The 21,035-nt window shown below is 41.3% G+C and overlaps 1 protein-coding gene across 10 annotated transcripts in view; it reads left to right on the top strand.

Annotated features, from left to right (window-relative positions):
* Window positions 1-21,035, top strand: part of CTNNA3 (catenin alpha 3) — a 541,298-nt gene that overhangs the window by 357,837 nt on the left and 162,426 nt on the right. For 9 of the 10 annotated variants that reach the window (XR_014525906.1, XR_014525907.1, XM_083502498.1 and 6 more), the window contains one exon: window positions 14,805-14,961. The exons of the other annotated variant lie outside the window; for it this stretch is intronic. Coding sequence is in view for 7 of the 9 variants with exons in the window: in XM_083502498.1 (XP_083358624.1) it covers window positions 14,805-14,961 (157 nt within the window). In the remaining 2 variants the exon portion in view is untranslated. The remainder of the gene's footprint in view (window positions 1-14,804; window positions 14,962-21,035) is intronic. 10 annotated transcript variants of the gene reach the window in all.

Genomic DNA, 21,035 nt, shown 5'->3' with positions numbered 1-21,035 from the left:
ACTTGAGCTACATAATGTGGGTTTGCAGTCAGGATTCCTCTAGTCAGCATGATGAAAATATCAGATTGCAAAGTACCAAATTTCACAATTGGTTCAGGGTGTAGCTTAGTGTAAGAATGGAAAGGAATTGTGCCTTTTGTTTCCTGACAAGCCTGTTGATTAGTTTCAAAACTGTTCCTGGACAGTATGAATGATACCTGTTCACCACAGGAATAGACACCATTAGCAGAATGGATTCACCATCCCCTCTGTGTGTCCCCCAAATCTACTCCATAGGGCCTATTTGCAGGCAGCACATGAGGTTTCTTGGGTAAGAGAGGAACAGGAAATCCTATCATGTGAGCAGAGATCTTCCTCTGGAGCTCTGTTGAATGTCTATGACATCCAAGACAGAGTGTATGATTGAATGGTGCCCCATATCAGGGAGAGGTCTAGGCTAAAAACCCTTATCTCTGACATCTAATTTTCTATGTGCAGGATATTCCCCCCCCCCCCAAGGTAGAAGCATCCAATTATACAATCTCTATCCCGATATCATCTAGGATAGAGCGGTATGCAAATGGCATCTCAAAATGTTGCTCCCTATTTGTGGGCAGTGGGAGGAAAAATCCTTCAACAGCTTCTCAGGAGTGGGGCTCAGTATTAGCACTGGTGGGAACACAAATTCTTTTTCTCTTCGGGGTGTGTGTGTGTGTGTGTGTTGGTGCTGCTGTAAGCAGTGCTTTTTTCTAGAAAAATAGGTGCCAGTAGTCGCCATGAAGTTGTTACAGTGTCACACTTTTTAACAACAACAAAAAGAGGTGTTGCTGTGGCAGTACTGCGTACCATTGAGTGCCCCCTGGGGGGGTTATCACTGACTATAAGTGTAACAGCAGCAACTGTGTTGGCAACTTGGCCACTATTTTGCATCCTTCAGAGTACCCTAGACCTTGTGTCATTCTGGTGTCGGGAGGTGTGTGACTGCCACAACATAAAACTGGAGAAAATTCTGATAAAATTCTGCAGGGGGGCCTTCTTTTCCCCAGAAGTAGGGTGAGAAAAAGGCATTTTGGCTCAGCTGTACTCCAGGAACAGTTTTACCACCTCATCTAGGCAACCTCATTCAGGGTCAGTGCATGTGTTCCATAAGCTTACATGTGGCTCTCTTATAGTAAAGGATCGTCTGTGGCCAACCTCAGTAATTCTTGCATAGCTGGTGGGATTTAAACAAGGGAACAGAGTTCCAAATGTATGTGGAAGCCACAATTTGATTAAATCTGGCACAGGATTGTAAAATGTTTCCCCTTTAAGTCAAAGTTTCTACTGCTTGAGCAGGTGAGAGGCCCACAACTGTAGCAAACTATAGCAATAAAACAACACAAGGACAGGAGCACCGAGATGATAAATTGCCGTTGTTGTGCTTGTGCTCTATGAATTTTTTTTAACAGTACCGTAATACATGAAAACAAATCAGCTGAGGCATTGGTAATGGTTAGCTTCTTCCCAACACCCATTAAGAGGTTTCAGATTGGCAAATTTAGCATATAAATTAAAGCACAAGATGGGTTGGCATTGCCACATTTGAGCAAGAATGCTTATTACTCCTCCTTGGATTCTTACATTTGCCAACTGCTGATGAAGACAACAGATTTTGCAGCTGAAACACTGTGGGGAGGGGGAGGATTTGCTGTATCTGCATCTTGCACATTACTGCAGCAGAAGCGTTGATATGGACGGCTGTACCCTGTAAGTAATGGGAGTAGTGTATGCCAGGTAAGACAAATGGGAGCCTAACATTGGCATAAAGCTACCAAAGCTGTCCAGCATCTGACTTGATTTAGTCTATTTTTGCATTTGTAGGCAGGATTCCATCCTTCTGCATTGACACCCATATGTCTCTGCTCCCTATCTCTTGCGCACATGCATTCTGCCCAACTCAGAAGTCTGAGCTGGAAAGTTTTGTTTCCAAATGTTACCTAGATATAAAGTGTTTTGCTGGCAGAAACCTCATTCACATCAGCGAGGCTTCAAACTGTTGCTTCTGCTGTGGTCAGACCTCACCTGGAGTACTGTGTCCAGTTCTGGGCACCACAATTCAAGAAGGACACTGACAAACTGGAACGTGTCCAGAGGAGGGCAACCAAAATGGTCAAAGGCCTGGAAACGATGCCTTATGAGGAACAGTTAAGGGAGCTGGGCATGTTTAGCCTGGAGAAGAGGAGGTTAAGGGGTGATATGATAGCCATGTTCAAATATATAAAAGGATGTCACATAGAGGAGGGAGAAAGGTTGTTTTCTGCTGCTCCAGAGAAGCGGACACGGAGCAATGGATCCAAACTACAAGAAAGAAGATTCCACCTAAACATTAGGAAGAACTTCCTGACAGTAAGAGCTGTTCGACAGTGGAATTTGCTGCCAAGGAGTGTGGTGGAGTCTCCTTCTTTGGAGGTCTTTAAGCAGAGGCTTGACAACCATATGTCAGGAGTGCTCTGATGGTGTTTCCTGCTTGGCAGGGGGTTGGACTCGATGGCCCTTGTGGTCTCTTCCAACTCTATGATTCTATGATTCTATGATTCTATGAAACTTGAACATTCCTTGAAGGGAATCAGTAGAGCACTTGGAGTTTTGTTTTGCAGTCATTGTGAAATTATTATGAGTTGGATCACAGCATATTCTTCACAGTTAGGCCCCATTGGAATCAATGGTGCTCAGGTTTGTTGTTATTATTTCAATGGGCCTAAGTGCAACCAACTTGTTCTGGGTCCAGGCCAATGTAATAATGGGTTGTAAGCGCTGCAGTGTCTGAGTGACAAAAGATAAGGTGAGGAATTCAGCACTGCACTGTTATGATCCTTCCATCAGTGCAAACATTTCTCCCAGCTGGATGGAACAATCTCCTCTGTTCTCGTGAGCTGTTCTGGGGGTTATTCCAACCCCTCAGAGCTGATGGGGGTAGGACACAAGGAGAGGAAGTGAGCATATCTGTGCTAGCACAACTTGTTAGCTAGTGCAACTATTTAGTTGAATCTAGCCTATGGAATATTCCAGAATTGATCTGTTTCTTGTATACATCCTCTCACAGCATCTCCATTAGATACAGTATTGATTAGACTAAGGCGTTTTCTTAAACAGTTTTTATAAGCTAACTAAATGAGGTTGGGCACATGAGGCTTCAGAATTAGGGCTGTCCTGCTAATTTGGGGTGTCACTTAAGGGCAGTGAATTGTTCTTTATTTATCACTGTTATATTTTTACTTTCAAGAACGGGGAGAGATGCTTGTGGGATTTTCTGCCTTGGGTGTCAAAATAACTTGACGGGTGGGAGAGGGGCATTTTCTATTCCAGCTCAATTAGAAAAATGTTTGGGTTGGTTGGGTCAGAATGGGTTTCAAGCTTTTCTGCATATTACAGCAGTTGACATATCAGTAGCAATAATACAGCAAATCAAAACAAAGAAAATTAACACATCCAGCCAAGGACATTTGTTATGCTAATCTTGACCAGTTGCGAATCTTCAGCTGAAGGTATGAGTGCTTGTACTCACCTGGGATTGTCACCAAATATGTCTTTGGGTACAGCTGTTGCAGACCACTACCAACAATCAAAATAGAGGCAATATTCTCTGACCCTAACCACATGGTAGGGTTGCCATGTTTTGAAGAGCAAAAAAGAGGACACATTTGCCAACTTCTACTTTTAACTATGGATCTCTTTGACGACTCTTATTTTATATACCCATGAAAAAGAGTACATGTCCTGGAAAAAGAGGACATATGGCAACCCTACCTTATCTAGAAGCCATGTTGGCCATGTTGCATGAAGGAATGATGCAACCAGCACCATTTCTGACCAGCTTTGAACTCCCAGTCAAATTGAATGGTTGTTCTTAGGGGAGGAATGTACATGTGATGGGACCATGAGCAATACTTAAAACATGTAGCCTCAGGCACCCACTTCTGAAGCACCTTCTTTTAGAAGGGGGTCATACAAAGGTCACTAATCTGTGGAATCACTGGCATGGGATACAAGAGAAGACTGAACTTGATTACATCTTAGAAATGAGGTCGGGGGACATTCTATCTACCACTAACGGCACATTCGGGAGAGAACCAATATAGTGTAGTGGACTATGTGTTAGACTGTTGGGCTATGACCTGGGAGACCAGGGCTCAACTCTCTACACAACCATGAGGTTCACTGGTGACTTTGGACCAGTTACAGTCTCTCAGCAAATTTGCTGTGAGAGAAAAAGGAAGGGAGTGAGGACCATGATTTTTATTACTTCAGCTCCTTGGATGAAAGGTGGGATATAAATGGAATAATAAATACAAATTTAAACCTTTCTTGTTGAACCCTCTCAGACATTTTATTGCACACATGTATTACACCTCCCACTCTCTGCCTGTTTCATAAAACCCCTATAACCTTTTTCTATCTCTTCTATTTCCAGGCATATTTAAGTTGCTGTTAAATTTCATTACATCCTCTTCCTTGCCTCTTTTGATATCCAGATAAGGAGATCTTTTGCTTTGCTTTGCTTGCCAGCTGTGGGCAAAGAACCACCCTCTTCTTCCCTCCCCTCTCTCAGGGAGGTGTTGGCATGGAGGCTTCTCCTCTGTCCCTCAGGCTAGATTAGCAGAGTGACTCCACTGCCGCTGTATCACTTGAGGAACATTTCTTCATCCTGGCTGCCAAAGCACTCCTCAGCAAACAGCTTGGCTGCAGGGCCTATGCTCTGGCAGCAGCGTCTAGAATTAATTTCCACATTGGAAGGAGTTCATCAATCTCATATCTTAAAAAAGAAATCCTAATGTGTTGAAGAATTGGCCGCAAACACCCTCCTGGTGATTTTTCTTATTTTATTCATTTTTTTAAAAATCCAGTTTGCTGGATTCTCTGTTGCTTAGAGAAATTGATTTTGAGAATTACTTGATGGCATCACTTGGTTATCTTCAATAAAGGTAACCTGATGAGATTTTTAAACATGTTGTCTTTAAATATATTGTAGAGGTGTGCATTGGCTCTCTGTGGAAAGGCTGAATAATGAGGCAGATGAGGTGATTCAGGAATCTTCCCTCCCTCTCAAGTTTAAGCTCAATGTCATTAACCCTGCCTCCAGTTGGATTAGGGCCCCTATTGTTGCTGTTTTGCCTCTGAACATTTCAGTATCATACAGCTCCATCTCTTTGTATACCTCTATATTTTTGTGTATTTCTATGTTTCTCTAGGTTCATGGGCTTAGCAAGAAGAAAGGCTATCCAAAATCTTGCCTGTGGAACATTGAAGAAATCTGTTTTCTTTTCCTTGTTATTTTGTTAAAGTGCAACAACAGAGGGCTTAAAAAAGAAAAGTTAAAAGCCTTATTCAAGTTTTGTTTTTGAATCCTACTTTTTTGGCTTTAACACAAAAAACACAACAACAAATAAACAGAGCCTTTCAGAACTCCACAGGCAGCAGTCTAGGCAGCCTCATGTTGTATGATCTGTAAGGCCTTTACTGGAGGATCATGTTGAAGGGCACCAAAAAATCAGAAAGTTTTTTAGAATAAGCAAGAATGCACAACACGTGGACATCTTTTAATTATTTCAAGATAAGAAAGAGCAGTAGTTAGTCCCCCAGCCCGCCCACCCCCCAAATATGAAACTGATGTGGAAATTGGCCATTTAGTTGAACTAATAAAGGTATTGCGCTAATGTGGATTATGAAGGAATCCCCTAGATCAGTCCCCCCCCCCCCTGCAATTTGACTGGCTTAATCCACTTGGATGCTGGAAAATTTTATTCACTTTGGTTGGAAGGGGGGAAATCCAATTTTTACACTCCCTGTTCTCAGTGGAGCAATTCTGGATAAAGATTTCTGATCCTCCTCACATCAGTCCACAGAATCAAATGGTGGTGATAATGAATGATTCTTTTTCTTAAAGGAGTTTAAAAAACCTAGAGGTGAAAACACCTTGTGTCATATTACAAGGGCGCATAAGTGTCATGAAGCAGTCATTATTACAAATATTCACATATTGGTTAAAAAAAAAGAAAGAAAAAATGATGGGAAAATGAGTCAGGCTGAGCTCAGTGTGAAGAATGTAGAGGAATATAGAAGAAAATGTGTAGTGTGGGAAGAGAATGTTAAAATAAGAAAATAACCACAGCTGGTCAAATCTAAAGTGAAGCTGCAAAAACTAAAAGTATCATCTCTGGCTGCCTTGTGGCCAAAGTATCTTATCATTGCCTAGAACAGTTTTAAAATCATGTGCCTCTTGAATCATCACCCTTTGCTGTTTTCTCTCTTTAAAATACTAATGGTGTTACCCCCTGTGAAAGATTTTTAAACACCCAAATTATGTAGTGTTTTAAAAGTTTATCCAATCTCAGAAGTTCAGAATAGGTGACAGTCTTTTAAAAAAGAAAAACAATAATAATTAAATTCAAACTAAAACACATAAGAAACATTGCATATTATGTTTTCAAAAAACTTCTGACTTTTTAAGGGAAATGTTGGGTGGTTTCTCAGAATTTCTATGCATATTTGTGGCCTGAATTTTGCATGTGAGTGGCAAACTTTGAGAGCCTGTCCTCAGCCAATTTCATATATGTGTGTGAATGAACTCTCTTGTTGGAATCTAGGTAGGCTTGAGAAGTGACTCCTTTTTAAAAAAGGGAGGGAGAAAAGGATTTGGTTAATTGACTGCTCAAATACTGTCAAATAATGGTCAAGTATCATTAAGTTTAATACTTATGGGAGTTACCAAAAACAACAACACCCTAATCAGCTGGTATTGTGAAACAGAGAGATTCAACTTGAAATAAAATGTAAATATTTGTTAATTTGATTATGTTTTATATTGCCCTTGTTCAAAGGGGTTCATGATGATTAACATAGTTCCTTCTACCATATTGTTTTCACAATAATCATGTAAGGTAGGTTAGGCTGAAAGACAAGCCTAGCATCCCCCATTGAGCCTCATGACTGAATGAGGATTCTCCCTGGTCCTAGTGCAACACTCTAGCCAATAGGCAGTGGGTTTCGCCTCTAATTATTCCTTGTTTTGGACTACCTGAAGTTATAGAAGGTAGCCAATGAGAATAGCTTCACAATGCTGGTTTTCCCTGACTGCTGCAAGGATAGAGACCAGCCAAATATTTGGTCACATAAAAGGCAGTTAATTAATCTGGGGCTTGGCATGATGGAAGGTGTCAGATTTGGAAGCAGTGACATTGTGGCACAGCTGTGGGGGGAGGAACCAGTGGATTATACAATCTTAGTTTAGTGATATTCTTCCTCTGCCCCAGATAAACTTGGATTGTGACACAGCTTGGCTAGATCCAGCTCCGTAGGTATCAAAACTGCATTAAGGGCATGGGCAGCCATACTGGAATCAGACACAACCTCCTCAGAATACCTGGAGCTACATCACTGAATGATCTTGACCTAATATAATAGCACATGCATGCAGGCACCCTGGAAATTGTGTAGGATAGTAAAGATCAGTGGGAGCTGGCACAGTGTCAGAAAGAAGATTCTAATTTGCCTAATTATTTCAAGAATAAGGCTGAATTTGAGGCAGGAGGTTGATGTGATTTAATCTATATGGAACATATGGAATAATATTTGCAAAATCTGCCAAAACAGCCTAATTAGCCTCTAATGAGTTTTCCTTCCTTGGTCCTATACCAATCCTAACCCTATGGCCACATCACAAATGACAAATTTATTTCACCAATATTACTTCCATGCCAGATTGAGTCCTCAGGCTGCTGCTGATCTGCATTCTAAAGGTTCAGTTTGTGTTGTGTTGCTTTTATTTGAATGCCATAAAAAGTTGCAAAATGTTCATTTGAATACCTTGCACAGACTGCACATACCTTTATCAATAAATACTTGATTTTCTTCTGCACAATATGAAGGTGCAACTGGGTAACATTGCAAAATCAAAACAGGAAAGAGATGTGCAGCCTCAATTGATATATGTTTACTCAGAAGTAAATTCCACTGAATTAAATGGGATTATAGGATTACAGTAAAGGGTTATAGGATTGTGGTATAGGAAATGCATTTGAGGCATATCATTCCAGGAGACAATACTAGGATTGATAGTTAAAAGAGAGATGTCTATTGACTAAAAAGAAATAGGTTATTGGATTGTTTACAGAATATCAATACAAAGAAGGAGATGCATAAGGTGTTGTTCCAGGCAGTAATAAGATCTGCATTATGAAGGCTTTGGTTCTGTGAACGCTAGGGAGCTGGCCCCACTGAACACAATGATATGCATTTTTTTTAGTAAACGTGTGTAGGATTGCACAGTAACACAGAAGTAGAAACAAAATGCAAGTTGATAAGCCAAATGCTCATGGTGTATTTTAGGCTGAAACAGCCGATACAGGACTGAACCTGACTCCAGGGTCACAGCTGTGGAATTCCAGTTCCAAGAGCATCATAAGCAACTCCTGCAAACTCCTAGTCAGCCCCTGGGCTAACAGTTGTGCCTTTGTCTTCATTGCATATGTATCTCTCGAGTGGGATATTGAATGTGATGAACCAAGATTGCTCTAGGCAAATTATATAACATATACTAGTAAGCTACCGTAGCCTGTCCTTTCACTTTATGTGCAAGTAGGTTGTTAAATTGTTCACCAAGGAAATACCAAATGTTTTTTTAAATAAGGAGCTTTGTGTACAGGTTGGCTCAAAGAGCCTCACAGTCCGTTATTTCAAAACCAGTTAAGTAGATCAAGAATGCAAGTGTTTTTGAAATCTCCTCCTGAAGCTACAGGGGAAATAGCATTTTTTGTTTCTCTCCCACCCCCTCCACCCACTCTCACTCTCTCTTTCTTTATTTGCAAACAAATTTCTAGATTTCTAGAATATGGATTCCAGCATTTCCCTGAAAAAGCCCAAGCTCTCTAAACCTCTTCCAAAAGCCACTCATCATTTCACAACAACCTTGTTGTGTGCTGTTGCCCCTCACTCAAGAGTGTATGGATCAGTGTGGTCTCCCTAAAAGCATGGGTAACCCCCTGCTGCTCCATGATCTATCATTTGCAAGTCACTCTAGTGCAGAGATGGGGAACTTGTGATCCTCCAGTTCTTGCTAGACTACTCATCCATATGCTGTTCTGGCTGGGAGTTGGTGTTCAACAGCACTTGGAGGGCCAAACATTCCTCATCCCTGCTCTAGCACAATGCTAAACACAATTTACACCAATGGTTGTGTCCGGTTGTGACTTAAGTAGCTTTGTATCCTTGTAGCCCATCTAGCCCTAGCATCTTGTTCTCACAGTGGCCAGCCAGATACCTATGGGAAACCCATGCCTAGTAGCTGTTATTCAGAGGCATACTGCCTCCAACAGTGGAGGCAGCACAGCCATTGTGGCCAGTAGCCAGTTTCTGGCAGGCGCCTTCTGAGACGATTGCAGGACAGGCTGAAACAAATTTTATCCCACTGTGCAGATGCTGCAGTGGGGAAAGAAACTCGTGCTATACAACTGTTCAAGGCTTGGAAGCCTTACAGGAGTGAGGATGGGAGAGGCTAACAATTCTAGTGACATGCCTTGATAGAGCTGGACAGAGTGAAGCAATACATGAAGGCATAGAGCTCAGCTGGTTAAAGCATGGTACTGCTAATGCCAAGGTTGCAGGTTTGATCCCGTATGGGACAACCACATATTCTTGCATTGCAGGAGGTTGGACTGGATGATCCTCAGGGTCCATTCCAACTCTACAGTTCTATTATCTTTCTAAGAACTGGTATCTGGTTGGTGCAGCAAGTGATGTTGCTAGTGAGAAGGAAGATGCTATTTGAATTTGACTTGGATGGGGGGAAATAGGGAACAAAAATTTGCTTTTCAATTCTCTTACCAAAAGAAGCAGCAGAGAGCTCATGCTGTGATTATTTAAAGTAGGGATGGGGAACCTGTACTCCCCTAAATATTGTTGAACTCGATATCCTGTCAGCAACATGGAACATGGCCAATGGACAGGGGTGATGAGAGTTGAGGCCAAGTAACAGGACACACACACACACAATTTACAACTTTATCAGTGAACAAGGATTTAAGACTGGTCTGCCTGGTCCAAATCTGATGCATCCTCCACATTTACCCAATGGAACGTCATGTTATGTTATTTGTGAAAAAACAGAACAGAAAACTTTCAGAAAAGGTATCTGGGCAGTATTGTTCCTAAAAGGACTACTCTGCTTTGCTACCTGATGTAGCCATAGCTGTAAGAAATAATTCAGCCATTTTGAGCAATAATAATAATAATAGATTTTTATTTATACCCCACCCTTCCCGGTTTAAAAACCGGGCTCAGGGTGGCTAACAGCAAATATAAAAAGTTGATTAAAATGCGCCTTAAAAACAGCATAAAATACAACATAAATGCAGTATCAATGTCAATAAAATTCAAAAATTCAGGGTCATTTTGGGAGGCGGGGGGAACCCAGTCAGTAAACATCAAATGATCACCAGGGCTAACTGCCCAGGTTGGTCCTACTAGGGCCAGCAAAGGGAAGAGTTTAAATGTGGAGTCTCAGAAGGGTTTCTTCATAAAAAAGGAAAGGGGAAAGGGAATGGAGGATCAGGCTAATTCAAGCAGCATGTTTCTCTTCATATAAATTGTAACTGGAGGCAATTTCATATTATGTTGTTATAAATGCTGAGAAACTGAAACACACTTCAGATGTAATTTGACCCAAAGTGCACAAAGAGATAGAATAGCATCAGTTGCCTCTCTTGGCCAGAGTCCATTCCTACCTCCTCAAGTGTGAGCAGCAAGCATTTCCTTCCATGGAAACAAAGTGTTGTGACAAGTTTCACCCCCAGCTTCATATCCTTATTTATTTATTTTGTTTAAAGGAGAATGAGAGTGATGTAATTGTGAAAGGGTAAGACATGGGCCCGCGAGACCAGGGTCCACATTCCCATTCAGCCATGAAGCTCACTGGGAGATTGGGGGCCAGTCACCAGCTCCCAGTGTAACCTACCCCATAGGGTTGCTGTGAAGATAAATAAGGAAAGAAGGAATGCCATGTTCTCTACCTCAGGTTCTTTGGAGGAAAAGTGGGATATGAATGTAATAAATAAGTAAGCGTGTTTCTGAACCACATTGGGTTGTATTCAATGTAGTGCTAAGGTGAATACTTTGTCATTACAAGGATTTCTCCTGGTGCAACAGAATGTTCTCCCCCTCTCCTCCCCACACTCCGCTAAATTGTTTCTAAGTTTCCCCCCAACCCTCTCAAGCAGATTTGGGGATGGTGCAGGGCACACATGGGGAGAGAAGAGAGGGGGAAATCCCCTTGCACTGGGGCAGAAAGTTAGTTCTGCTTAATATTAAAAAATTCCTAAGAGTACAAAAATACAACATGAAAACAATAACATATTTATCATAAAAACAAATGTACAACATAAACCCAGTAAAACAACATTTTAATTAACATTATAATTATGCATTAAATTATTCTTTTTTTAAAAAAACACATAACAACAATGTAGTCATACCTCTTGTTACGTTCAGTTCAGGTTACGTCTTTTCAGGTTGCGTCCCACGGAGACCCGGAAGTACCGGAAAGGGTTACTTCCGGGTTTTGCCGCTTGCGCATGTGCAGACATGCAGAATGATGTCACGCGCATACGCAGAAGCAGCGAATTGTGACCCGCGCGTGCGCAGACGCGGGTTGCGTTCCTTTCAGGTTGTGAACGGGGCTCCAGAATGGATCCCGTTTGCAACGAGAGGTACCACTGTACTGCTGTATTCAGCGTCTTCCCAGGAGCAGGTTCTCATGCAGTGCAAGGCCCTGCAGTAGCAAAGAGTGGCAGAAAAGTATTCTGCATCTCGCCCTTTGGATTTTAGCCCTCAGTTTGAGGGGTTTGCTTTGTCTTTTGTTTTTAATTTTCAGAGAAACCACTTTAATGAAAACTAAGAAAATGGATTGCATTAGGTTTGATGAAGAGACAGGTTGCCTGTACCTGTTTTAATTATGAAAAAGGTGTGTTGGCCCAGGGACATATTGAATTTGAAGGGGGAGATAGATGGTGGCTAAGGCTGGCATTAGCGTGCAGTGCTCTTCTGTACCTGCCATGCCTACTATGAAGCATTTTTCAAAGTGTGTGTAGAATGTCAAAGACAAATTTCTACCAGGTGGATACGCTAAGTATGTGTCCCTGTAAGGATGCTCTCCTAATAATCTCTTAAATCTTCTGGTTTGATGTTTTGCTGCAAAGAACCATATTATATTGCTTTCAGCAGCACTGGTGCATTGTACTGGAAGTTTAACTCACCTCTTCAGAGATATTGCCCTAGTGTTTTGTTTAAGGGGCTTCAGTGACAGTGGAATGATTTCAAAGAGTGAAATGCTAAACTGGCAAAAACAAAGGATGCTTTTCTATTAGTTAATGCTTATATAACTTTGAATTATTTATACACTAAGATGAAAAAAGAACGTTTATTTACATGGTGCAGGATTGCAATGTATGAGCACAATTTAGCCCTTAATTAGGAAGCTAAACAATAAAAATCAGTTTTGTTTTCGTTATTGAATTGACTCCGTATAAAGAGGACACAAACCAAGTAGAGTTTGGATTTTACATTGGCCTCAAAACTGCCTGCCATGAGGCTGAGATGCAAAACTGTCTGGCAATGTAAGACAGAGGGAATAGGGAAAGCATGGCAATTCGTATCCCTTTATGTCATGTGGTCAACTTATGCCTCTCTTTGTGCTGGGGCTGTATACCCCTGAATCCTGTTTGGGTCAGACACTGGAGGGGTCTTGCCTTTGTGTCTTAGGAACGTTCCAGGGGCACCTGGCCTGCCTGGAAAGAATATGCTGGGACAACCAACATGCATTGCAGGGGGTTGGACTAGATGACCCTTGGAGTACCTTCCAACTCTGAAATTTTATGATTTTAGGATTCTAACTGGCATTGCAAACACATCAGGCAGCACTGTGATAGTGGGGCAACTTGTGCTGAAGCTGAAGGCCCATAATATCTGGGGCATCATGTTTTTCTGATCACCTGAAGCTTTCCAGGCTGTTTCACAAACTGTGCTCAGCATTGGCAAACTATGAAGGTTGGCATCCTATCATATCTGGGGTAGTACCAACATTCCTGTGTACAAACATTTAAACTGATTGCTCTGATAGAAGAAATGGCCACCTATAGAAAAAATGAACTTGTTACCTTTTGCAAGGTGGAATATAGAATTTGTGTGTGAGAGAATGATGTAGCAATATTGTTCTATTTAGCAGTTCTGTTTAATTGTACAATAAAATTTGAACTAAAATAATACATATATTGCACGTGATTAAGAAACATTTGAATAATGACTCACATTTTACTCAGGTGTTCTTTTTCAAAAGAGAGAGGAAGAAAAAAATAAAGCCAACCTGGTTTTTGACAAAAAGTATTTTAGCTGCCTTCAAATCTCAGGCTTTCCCAACACTTGGAGTACCTCCTTTTATATATTCAGGGCCATATGAGATTTCTTTTTGTGTTATATATTTGTTTAATAATGCGAATCATAAATGCCTGTGTAATGCAGAATATGGTTTAGTAGCTTTTAATTTTTGACCATTTTTCTTTATTATTTGTTCTGTTTGTCAAAGGCAGCTTTAGTATGAAAAAAACCACCTCTATTAAAAACGCAAGATTTACCTTCAAACCTAATAGCTTTTTGAAACTGATTTAGATTTCTGTGTTTTAATGAACCGTTAACTTGAAAAGTATCTGAATAATGGATATTCCCTAAAAGAAAATGTATTTGTTTTGAGGACTGATGTCTTGGTATATTTTAAAGCTGGAAGCAATTTAACGCAATGAAAATTCAGGGAGCCTTCCTTACTCAACAAGAAAACAATTCTTTATAGAATTTCAAAAAAGATATGCAAAACTACATGTTTGATTTAGCTGTTGCATTTAACTTTCCACCCTTTGCTTAGGTCATGCCTCATGTTGGCCCGTAATGTGTCTATGTCATATGATTTATGAACTGAAAATACAGTACCTAACCCAACCCCAACCCCTTTAAAATTGGACTTATAAAGCAAGGATGGTTTCCAGTATGCTTCCAGTCTTTATTTATCACTTCTCTTAAAAGTATTAGGTATTAATTTATTCTTTAAAAGATAGCCATTACAGGTACCCTGACCTAATTAAAATTTTGTAAGTATTATTATCTGTGCCTGCTCTACATGAAGTACCTGGTGCTCAGAGGCTCTGTTGACACCAAACAGAGTATTCATCTTCTTAAAAATATTTAAATAATTGACTCTTCCACATACAAATAAAAACCACAAGTGTTTTCCTGCAGTCGGTTTGAAGATTTGAAGGTGAGACAGAAAGCAGGGGGGCAAGTTAGCAGATGGGCAGCCTGAAAGCCTAATCTATGCATGAACATCAAGTTTCTTAGGCTGAGCTGTATAGGACAAGGCAGAACGGTTTGGGCCCCTTTTGTCACCTGACTGCTGCTGAGCTAGTAGCTGCAACACCCCTTTCTGGCCATGCATGATGGTGGCACTGCAGAAGATGAGCAGGTAAGGATCTCTGTCCTCTGACTATCTACCATGGTCATGAGTGCAAAGGATATGCTGCTTGTGTCTATCTGCTAGTCTTCCATTTGAGACCCTCTGACACTGTTTCCTGTCTCACTGTAACAGAATTAAAAATCATCAGGAAGGTTAGCATATGCACAATATTTCTATGTGGTGTGAAAACTGAGACTTTTGTGATGTAGAGCTTGGAAAACTGAAATGTAGTTAAATACTTTTCTGCCTGATTTTAGGGTATTTTACAAAGAAAAGTGTGCATTTTCTTTTCCTGTAGGTCATCAACGCTGCTTTAGCTCTTGCGGCCAAACCCAAAAGCCAGGTGGTGAGAAACAACATGGAAATGTATAAAAACACATGGGAGAACCACATACATGTGCTCACTGAAGCTGTGGATGACATTACAAGCATTGATGACTTTCTTGCTGTATCAGGTGTGCTGCTTTTGATTTCATCTTTTCCCGTTGAGATACCTTTCCCTCTCCCTCTTTTTTTTTTTAATGATTATCTGAGAAACGACACAATCCCTTAGGAAGCTGCATTATATCATCCAGCCTCCAGTATCTAGCCAGGTGTGAAATTAGTGTGAGGGAAAGTGAATATGAAGACAGAGGAATGCAATTGCTGCCAGTCCCTGTAGGAGTTTGCAAAAGACAGCAGAGGCTCGTTGCTCCCTTCACCTCATCCTCGGCTACAGCAAAAACACTGTACAGCTTGAAGCATGCAACCCACCAGTGGGATAGCCTTCAATGAAAATTAGTAGCATTTCTAGGCAGGCTTTGAAAGGTTCACATTTTACTCCTACTAAGATAAAAAGCTAATTAGTGGACCCAACTCACACTTGGGTTTTCAGGGGAAAGTAATTATAATCGTATGTGATTGAAAAGATGTTCTGAAATGCTTACTTGGCCATAAGGCACATCTAGCAGCAAAGGGGTGTAGCATGTTTCACAAACATCAATAGAAACTGCTGAAATAATATCTAAGAACAGCAAGGTTGAGAAGAAACCATTACTATTCAGGACAAATTCAGGGAGTCAAGACACTCCAGCCAATTTGGGAATTAATGGCTGGGTTCACCCATGGCTTCCCATGTCAATTACACACTTCATGGTGCTCAGGAGCACCAAACTCCTGGGTTTATGCGCTGTGAATCGAATCTTCAATGTGAACTTGGGCTTTGACACATAAATGCCCACATGAGATCCCATTTGTGGGATCTTTCACAGTCATAAAAAGATGTTGAATAGTGTCGTGTTTAAGGAGGGGTTGTGTGTCATGGTTGGGAAAGCAAACAGATACTAGTTGGTAGAAATATTTCAGTTCTCACTGTAGCCTTTTTAGAACCATTGTCATTTCTGACATCAGCTTCAAAAATGGCTTTGAATTTTGGACCTCTTTTTTCCCTTGTGGATTCGTTGTTTGTCCTTCACACAGATTTGTCTTTGAAAAATGCTGTTTGTGAGCTGGCTTCTAATTACCAGGTGTGGTAGGCTTGTGTAGCTGTCAGATGTTGGTGTGTTTTTGGCGGAAGCTCTGTGCATGAAGTCTGGTATATGCTCTGGAGAGGATTGCTATATTTGAATGCCAGAAAGATTTTCCCTTGCCCTACGTCAGTGACTAGTAACCCTGGGAATGTCCCCCATTCCTCTGAAGTGTGTACCATGATTTGGCTCTTTAGCTATTTCTGTGCTTTTGACCATATTCCTTATCACTATTTTATTCTATCTATCTATCTATCTATCTATCTATCTATCTATCTATCTATCTATCTAATGGGCTAATATGATTGTTTTGAGTATCTTGCTTACTCTGTCTAGCATCTTAAACTTTATCAGAGCTTAACCTTTCTGATAAAGGGGTGGCATTCTGTTTTAACTGAGTTGACTTTGGGAAGCCAGTTTTTTGAACAAGTCTTCCTTGTACCATTCATCATTAAACCCAATCAAATACTGTGGTTTTTTAAAACTCTTTCACTGCTTGAATATCCTTCACCATCCCCACCATCAGTCACAGACAGATTTGAAAGAGGTTGAAAATTTAAAAAGAAAAGAAATCTAAGACCAGTATGGTGCAGAGAGGCCTGCCATTTGTGCCATACTTTGCTGCAAAAAAAGGATACAGGGAACTGCTCTTGGGTTTGAAATCATTCTAGTATAGCTGTCTAACGCTCCTTTTCACACCAGCTTATTCACCATTGTTTGTAATGTTATGAACCGTGAGGGGAGACACTACTCCCTTCTAAACTCAATAAATGAGTGAATGCTAGAATTTAGCTAATATCTGGGATAGGAAGTGGGGAAATAAAAGCTGCATGACTGTGCCAGACAACGAATGCTTGGGTTAGCTTATGCAAATCAGCCTGGCTGCGGTAGCTAACTGCAGAGACATTGAAGATAGAGGTAAAGGACCCCTGGACGATTAAGTCCTGTCAAAGGCGACTATGAGGTGCAGCGCTCATCTCGCTTCAGGTGAGGGAGCCAGTGTTTGTCCACAGACAGCTTTCCATGTCATGCGGCCAGCATGACGCAATCACTTCTGGTGCAGTGGAGACATTGAGTGACAATGGGGAAACATTAAGAGCCTTTGGCAGTGCAAAAGAACTGTCCATCCGCCCACCCCCCTCACATTTTGGATTAGAGGTATACTGGTGTCAGAAGGGAAATAGACAGCTAAGTGATGGGCTGTAATGGAGTACAGATAATGGAGTACATGACTAACAACCATGAGAGAAACAGAAGGAGTTTTGTGGGATGTAGTTCCTCAATTCCAGATCCTTCTGAAGATCTTGCTTATATATTTATACTGAGCACCCTTTTGCAGATGTGAAAGCTTTAAATACAAGCTAGGATGCTCTGGATTCTGTAAAGGGTATTGGATTCTACACTCTGTGTGCTGATGCTGTGTGCGTGGCATTTCGGATTGCTAATATTTCTGCCGGTCATATGGGGCACCTGCAAGACTGGGGAAAAGAAGTAATTGCCACTTCATCCCCTTTAGTCTCTTCAGATACCTCTTGGGTCCCTATTAGTTTTCAAAGGCTATGCGCGACACCACCTCTTGTATATTGAACTGGCATTAGATTTGTAGAGATAAATGGGTCATAAAGGCACCTTTGTGTCTCCTATTCCTTGAATATTATTTACCAGCAGCAAAAAAAAGAGGCCTTTATATGGAGTCTGGCTTTATGGTTTTATCTATAGTTATCTAGCATTCAGTTGCAACTGAATGAACAATAAATAAATGAATAATTAAAAGTTTACCAGCAATGGTGTGTCTGTGTGTGTGTGTGTGTGTGTACAGCCTGCACACCCACTTATGCTATGGTATATTTTGAAGTGCTTCCTAAATTGAACAAATATACTGTGCCAAATTCACATTTTTTTAAGAGAGATATGCATATTAGTCTTGGAAAATGTATTCTAAAATAGTGTTCACTAAAAATGTATTCAGTGTAAACTCACATTCAGTGGTGGTTTTCTGCAGTCTTTCTTCAGCAATTAAGGAGGGGATGCGAACTGGCTCTCTCATTCATCTTGTATTGAGTCTGATTCTGCTTTATCTTCACAAAGAATGGCTCAACCTTTTAATGGTATTTCTGCGGAAAGCCCTCTCATTTTAGTGAGCAGCTGTGATGTTTCGTTAACTGTTAGTTAATCACGTATGTGCTCGCCCTGCTCTGAGCTAATTGTGATGAAATGCAACTACAAATTATCCAAATTGTCTTAAGGCACCCAGTAACTTGACTTGTGTGAAGCAACAAATGAGAAACAGCAACCATTCAGTTCCGGGTATCACAAATTTATGAGGCCTAGGAAGAGCACAGAGATATGCTGGTTTGGCTAAAAATTCCACACCATATGACACACCATGTGACTTGCTTCTTCCTGCTGGACAATGGGAGGGAGCTCTATTTTCAGTATACTCTAAGCAACCCCCTGTTAATAGTGTACTCAAGTGGCAGAGTCAAACTAGATCAACTGAGAAACAAGGGGGATGAACAGGAGAGATCTGCGCTTTGCAGAAGTACAAGAAAATATTTCAAAAATAAAATCTAAGGGCTCATCCCCTGCCTCCCAATGAAATAATTCAGTGAGGACTAAGAATACTCAGTAGCCACTAAATGTTGAGTGTTAGTAGTGAGGAACAGAGGCATACCCAGGTTCCTTTGTATCCTTTGCAAGGATCTGTATCGGTGCCTCCAAAGCCGTGGAAGTCAACAACCAAACTGGCAGGCGAGATAGGGCTCTTGTCCTAGAAGCATGTCTCACTGGCGCTGCTAGCTGGAGGAGGAAGGTTTGATTTTTCCAGGTGTTGCGAGCACTGCCAGAGAGCCCAGTCGAACCTTGGTCTGTCCATCCTCATTAGGGGCAAAGAGCAACCTGCCTTCCCCCACTTCCCTTCACGGTTCTTTCACTCCTTCACTTCAGCGGGGCAAGTTGCCCAGGGCGGTGCAGTGCCAGCGCCTGCCAGGGCCACCTCCCAAGTTCCTTCTTCCTCCTCCTCCTCTCATGCTGCTGCAATGCAGGTAGTTAAGCTGCCTCATCGTTACATGGCATATACAGAGAGAGGGGGTGGGTGGTGTTAAGTTGTGGGCGAACATATCAGACGACACAGCGATTCTTCAAACAGCTCTTGTTTATTCAAAGGCCAGAACAGAACTGAACTGAGGAGCTCAGTCAGCCTGCTTATATAGAGCTCCAGAACAATGTAACTGTAGCAACTTTCTAAAACTATCCAATCACTGAACGTCACTTTCGATCCTTCATTTGCATAACTATCTACAGTATCCCCCTGCTGGCCCAGGGTGAGAACTTCAATACATAACAGGTGGGAATGTGTCAGTGGCTGCTCTTACTTCAAAGATGGCTGCACTGAAGACGAGCACTGCCTCCTCCTCCTGCTGCTGCTGCCTGGGGTGGGGAGCTGACAGGAGCAATGATCTATAGGGAAGCCCTGGCTTCTGGCCAGTTTGGAGGCAGTCAAACCTGAAGGAGAGAGAGGGGGGGTGGATTCACACACCCCTTTTGCCCGCACACGCATTGACAAGCGGCACGATTTTCACACACACACATACAGCCTGCCTGCACCCAGGTCACTGGTGAGGAATAGAAAATGGGGGGTTAGAATGGAAGAGAACATGGCTGTCTAGCTGCAACAGGAACGATCCTATTAGGCTGTGAGTACACACTGAAACATTTTGTTTCAGGCTCCACCTTCTAAAGCTTACAATATGTGGCCATCCATAAATTGTATTCTAAATCCCATCAGGCTTGCTGACTGGAGTTGATGGGAGCGTGCACACAACACAGGGAGGGCAACAGGTTCCCAGCACTTGTTTTAAGTTATTTCCCTGCACTTGACCCCTGAAGAGAAGAGAAATAAACACCAGTGTGCCTTGGTAGTGCTAATCTTGAACTGTTACTGTATACAACATTCTTTTCCCACTCAACACTATATTTGCATGATGTCCAAATACTAATGCACATCCATCCCAGTTAATGAAGCATCCTATTTTTGGTTTGCCTTTCATTTAAGAATTGGAGAGCATGGTTTGTGCTGAAATTATGAATAATTGCGTCACCAGAGACCTTTAACTGTTCCAGCTGAGTGTACTTATCCATTTTCTTCAAGACTCTTCTTGTCCAGAATCTCTCTGCAAAAATTGGATATAACCAGCGGCAATATTCACATTTTTTTTATCCTGGAATAGGCTCCAGGTATCAATACAAAATAAGAACCTTAGAGCAAGTTTTAGTTTGGTTCTAAACAAGCCCCTATGGGAGCAAATTTTGAAAAGGCCTATTTTTCCAGTAGTTTAAGACAGTTTGGAGTTCTGTGCAGCTCCTGATCTCCATCTTGTCCACTCCTAATGTTTTTACAAAAGTTTAAGCCTTCTGCTGAAAGTAAATAAGTACTTTGTGTTCCTTTAAAATACCCACTTTGTGTTCCTTTAAAACATCTGTTTTTGCTTGTCAGATAGAGAGCTGTTTTGCACATATTGTGCAAAATATGCTTTTCGTATGTTCAAAATGTCATCCCTTCAAGCCATATTTTGGCAATGGAACATACTTAAGGGCTTTTAATGACTAGTGGAGACTAGCTGCTTGAATTTGTGGTATACCATCTCTGCTTGGGTAGGGGCTGAAGGAAACAATTGTGCATTTTAAGTTTCTAGGTTTTGTTCTTGGCTAGCTTCCAAGCATGAGATTTGTGATTCCTTAAATTGTTTGTTATTGCTTTGGGGAGCTGATTGAGTTCTGAAGACAAGCCCTGTCTGTCTGGTTGTCGAGATGGTCCCCTCTGCTCAACATGTATATTTGTAAAAATCAGATACTACAAAAACAGTGTGAGTCTTTGCCTTACAAGGGAACTGGCTCTATAAAAAGCTGCCCTTGAAATAGCCTATCATTTGAGGAAATGAAAAATGAAAAACAATATGAACAGTTTAAAAGTCTTCTATGACAAGTAATAAATAGTACAGCTCTGATGATTTGAAAGAAACATG

The sequence above is a fragment of the Podarcis liolepis genome, assembly GCF_965112155.1.
Source record: "Podarcis liolepis genome assembly, chromosome: 5".
Taxonomy (NCBI): Eukaryota; Metazoa; Chordata; class Lepidosauria; order Squamata; family Lacertidae; genus Podarcis; species Podarcis liolepis.
Note: the sequence above shows the minus strand (reverse complement) of the source record. Positions and strands in the feature narration are given on the sequence as shown.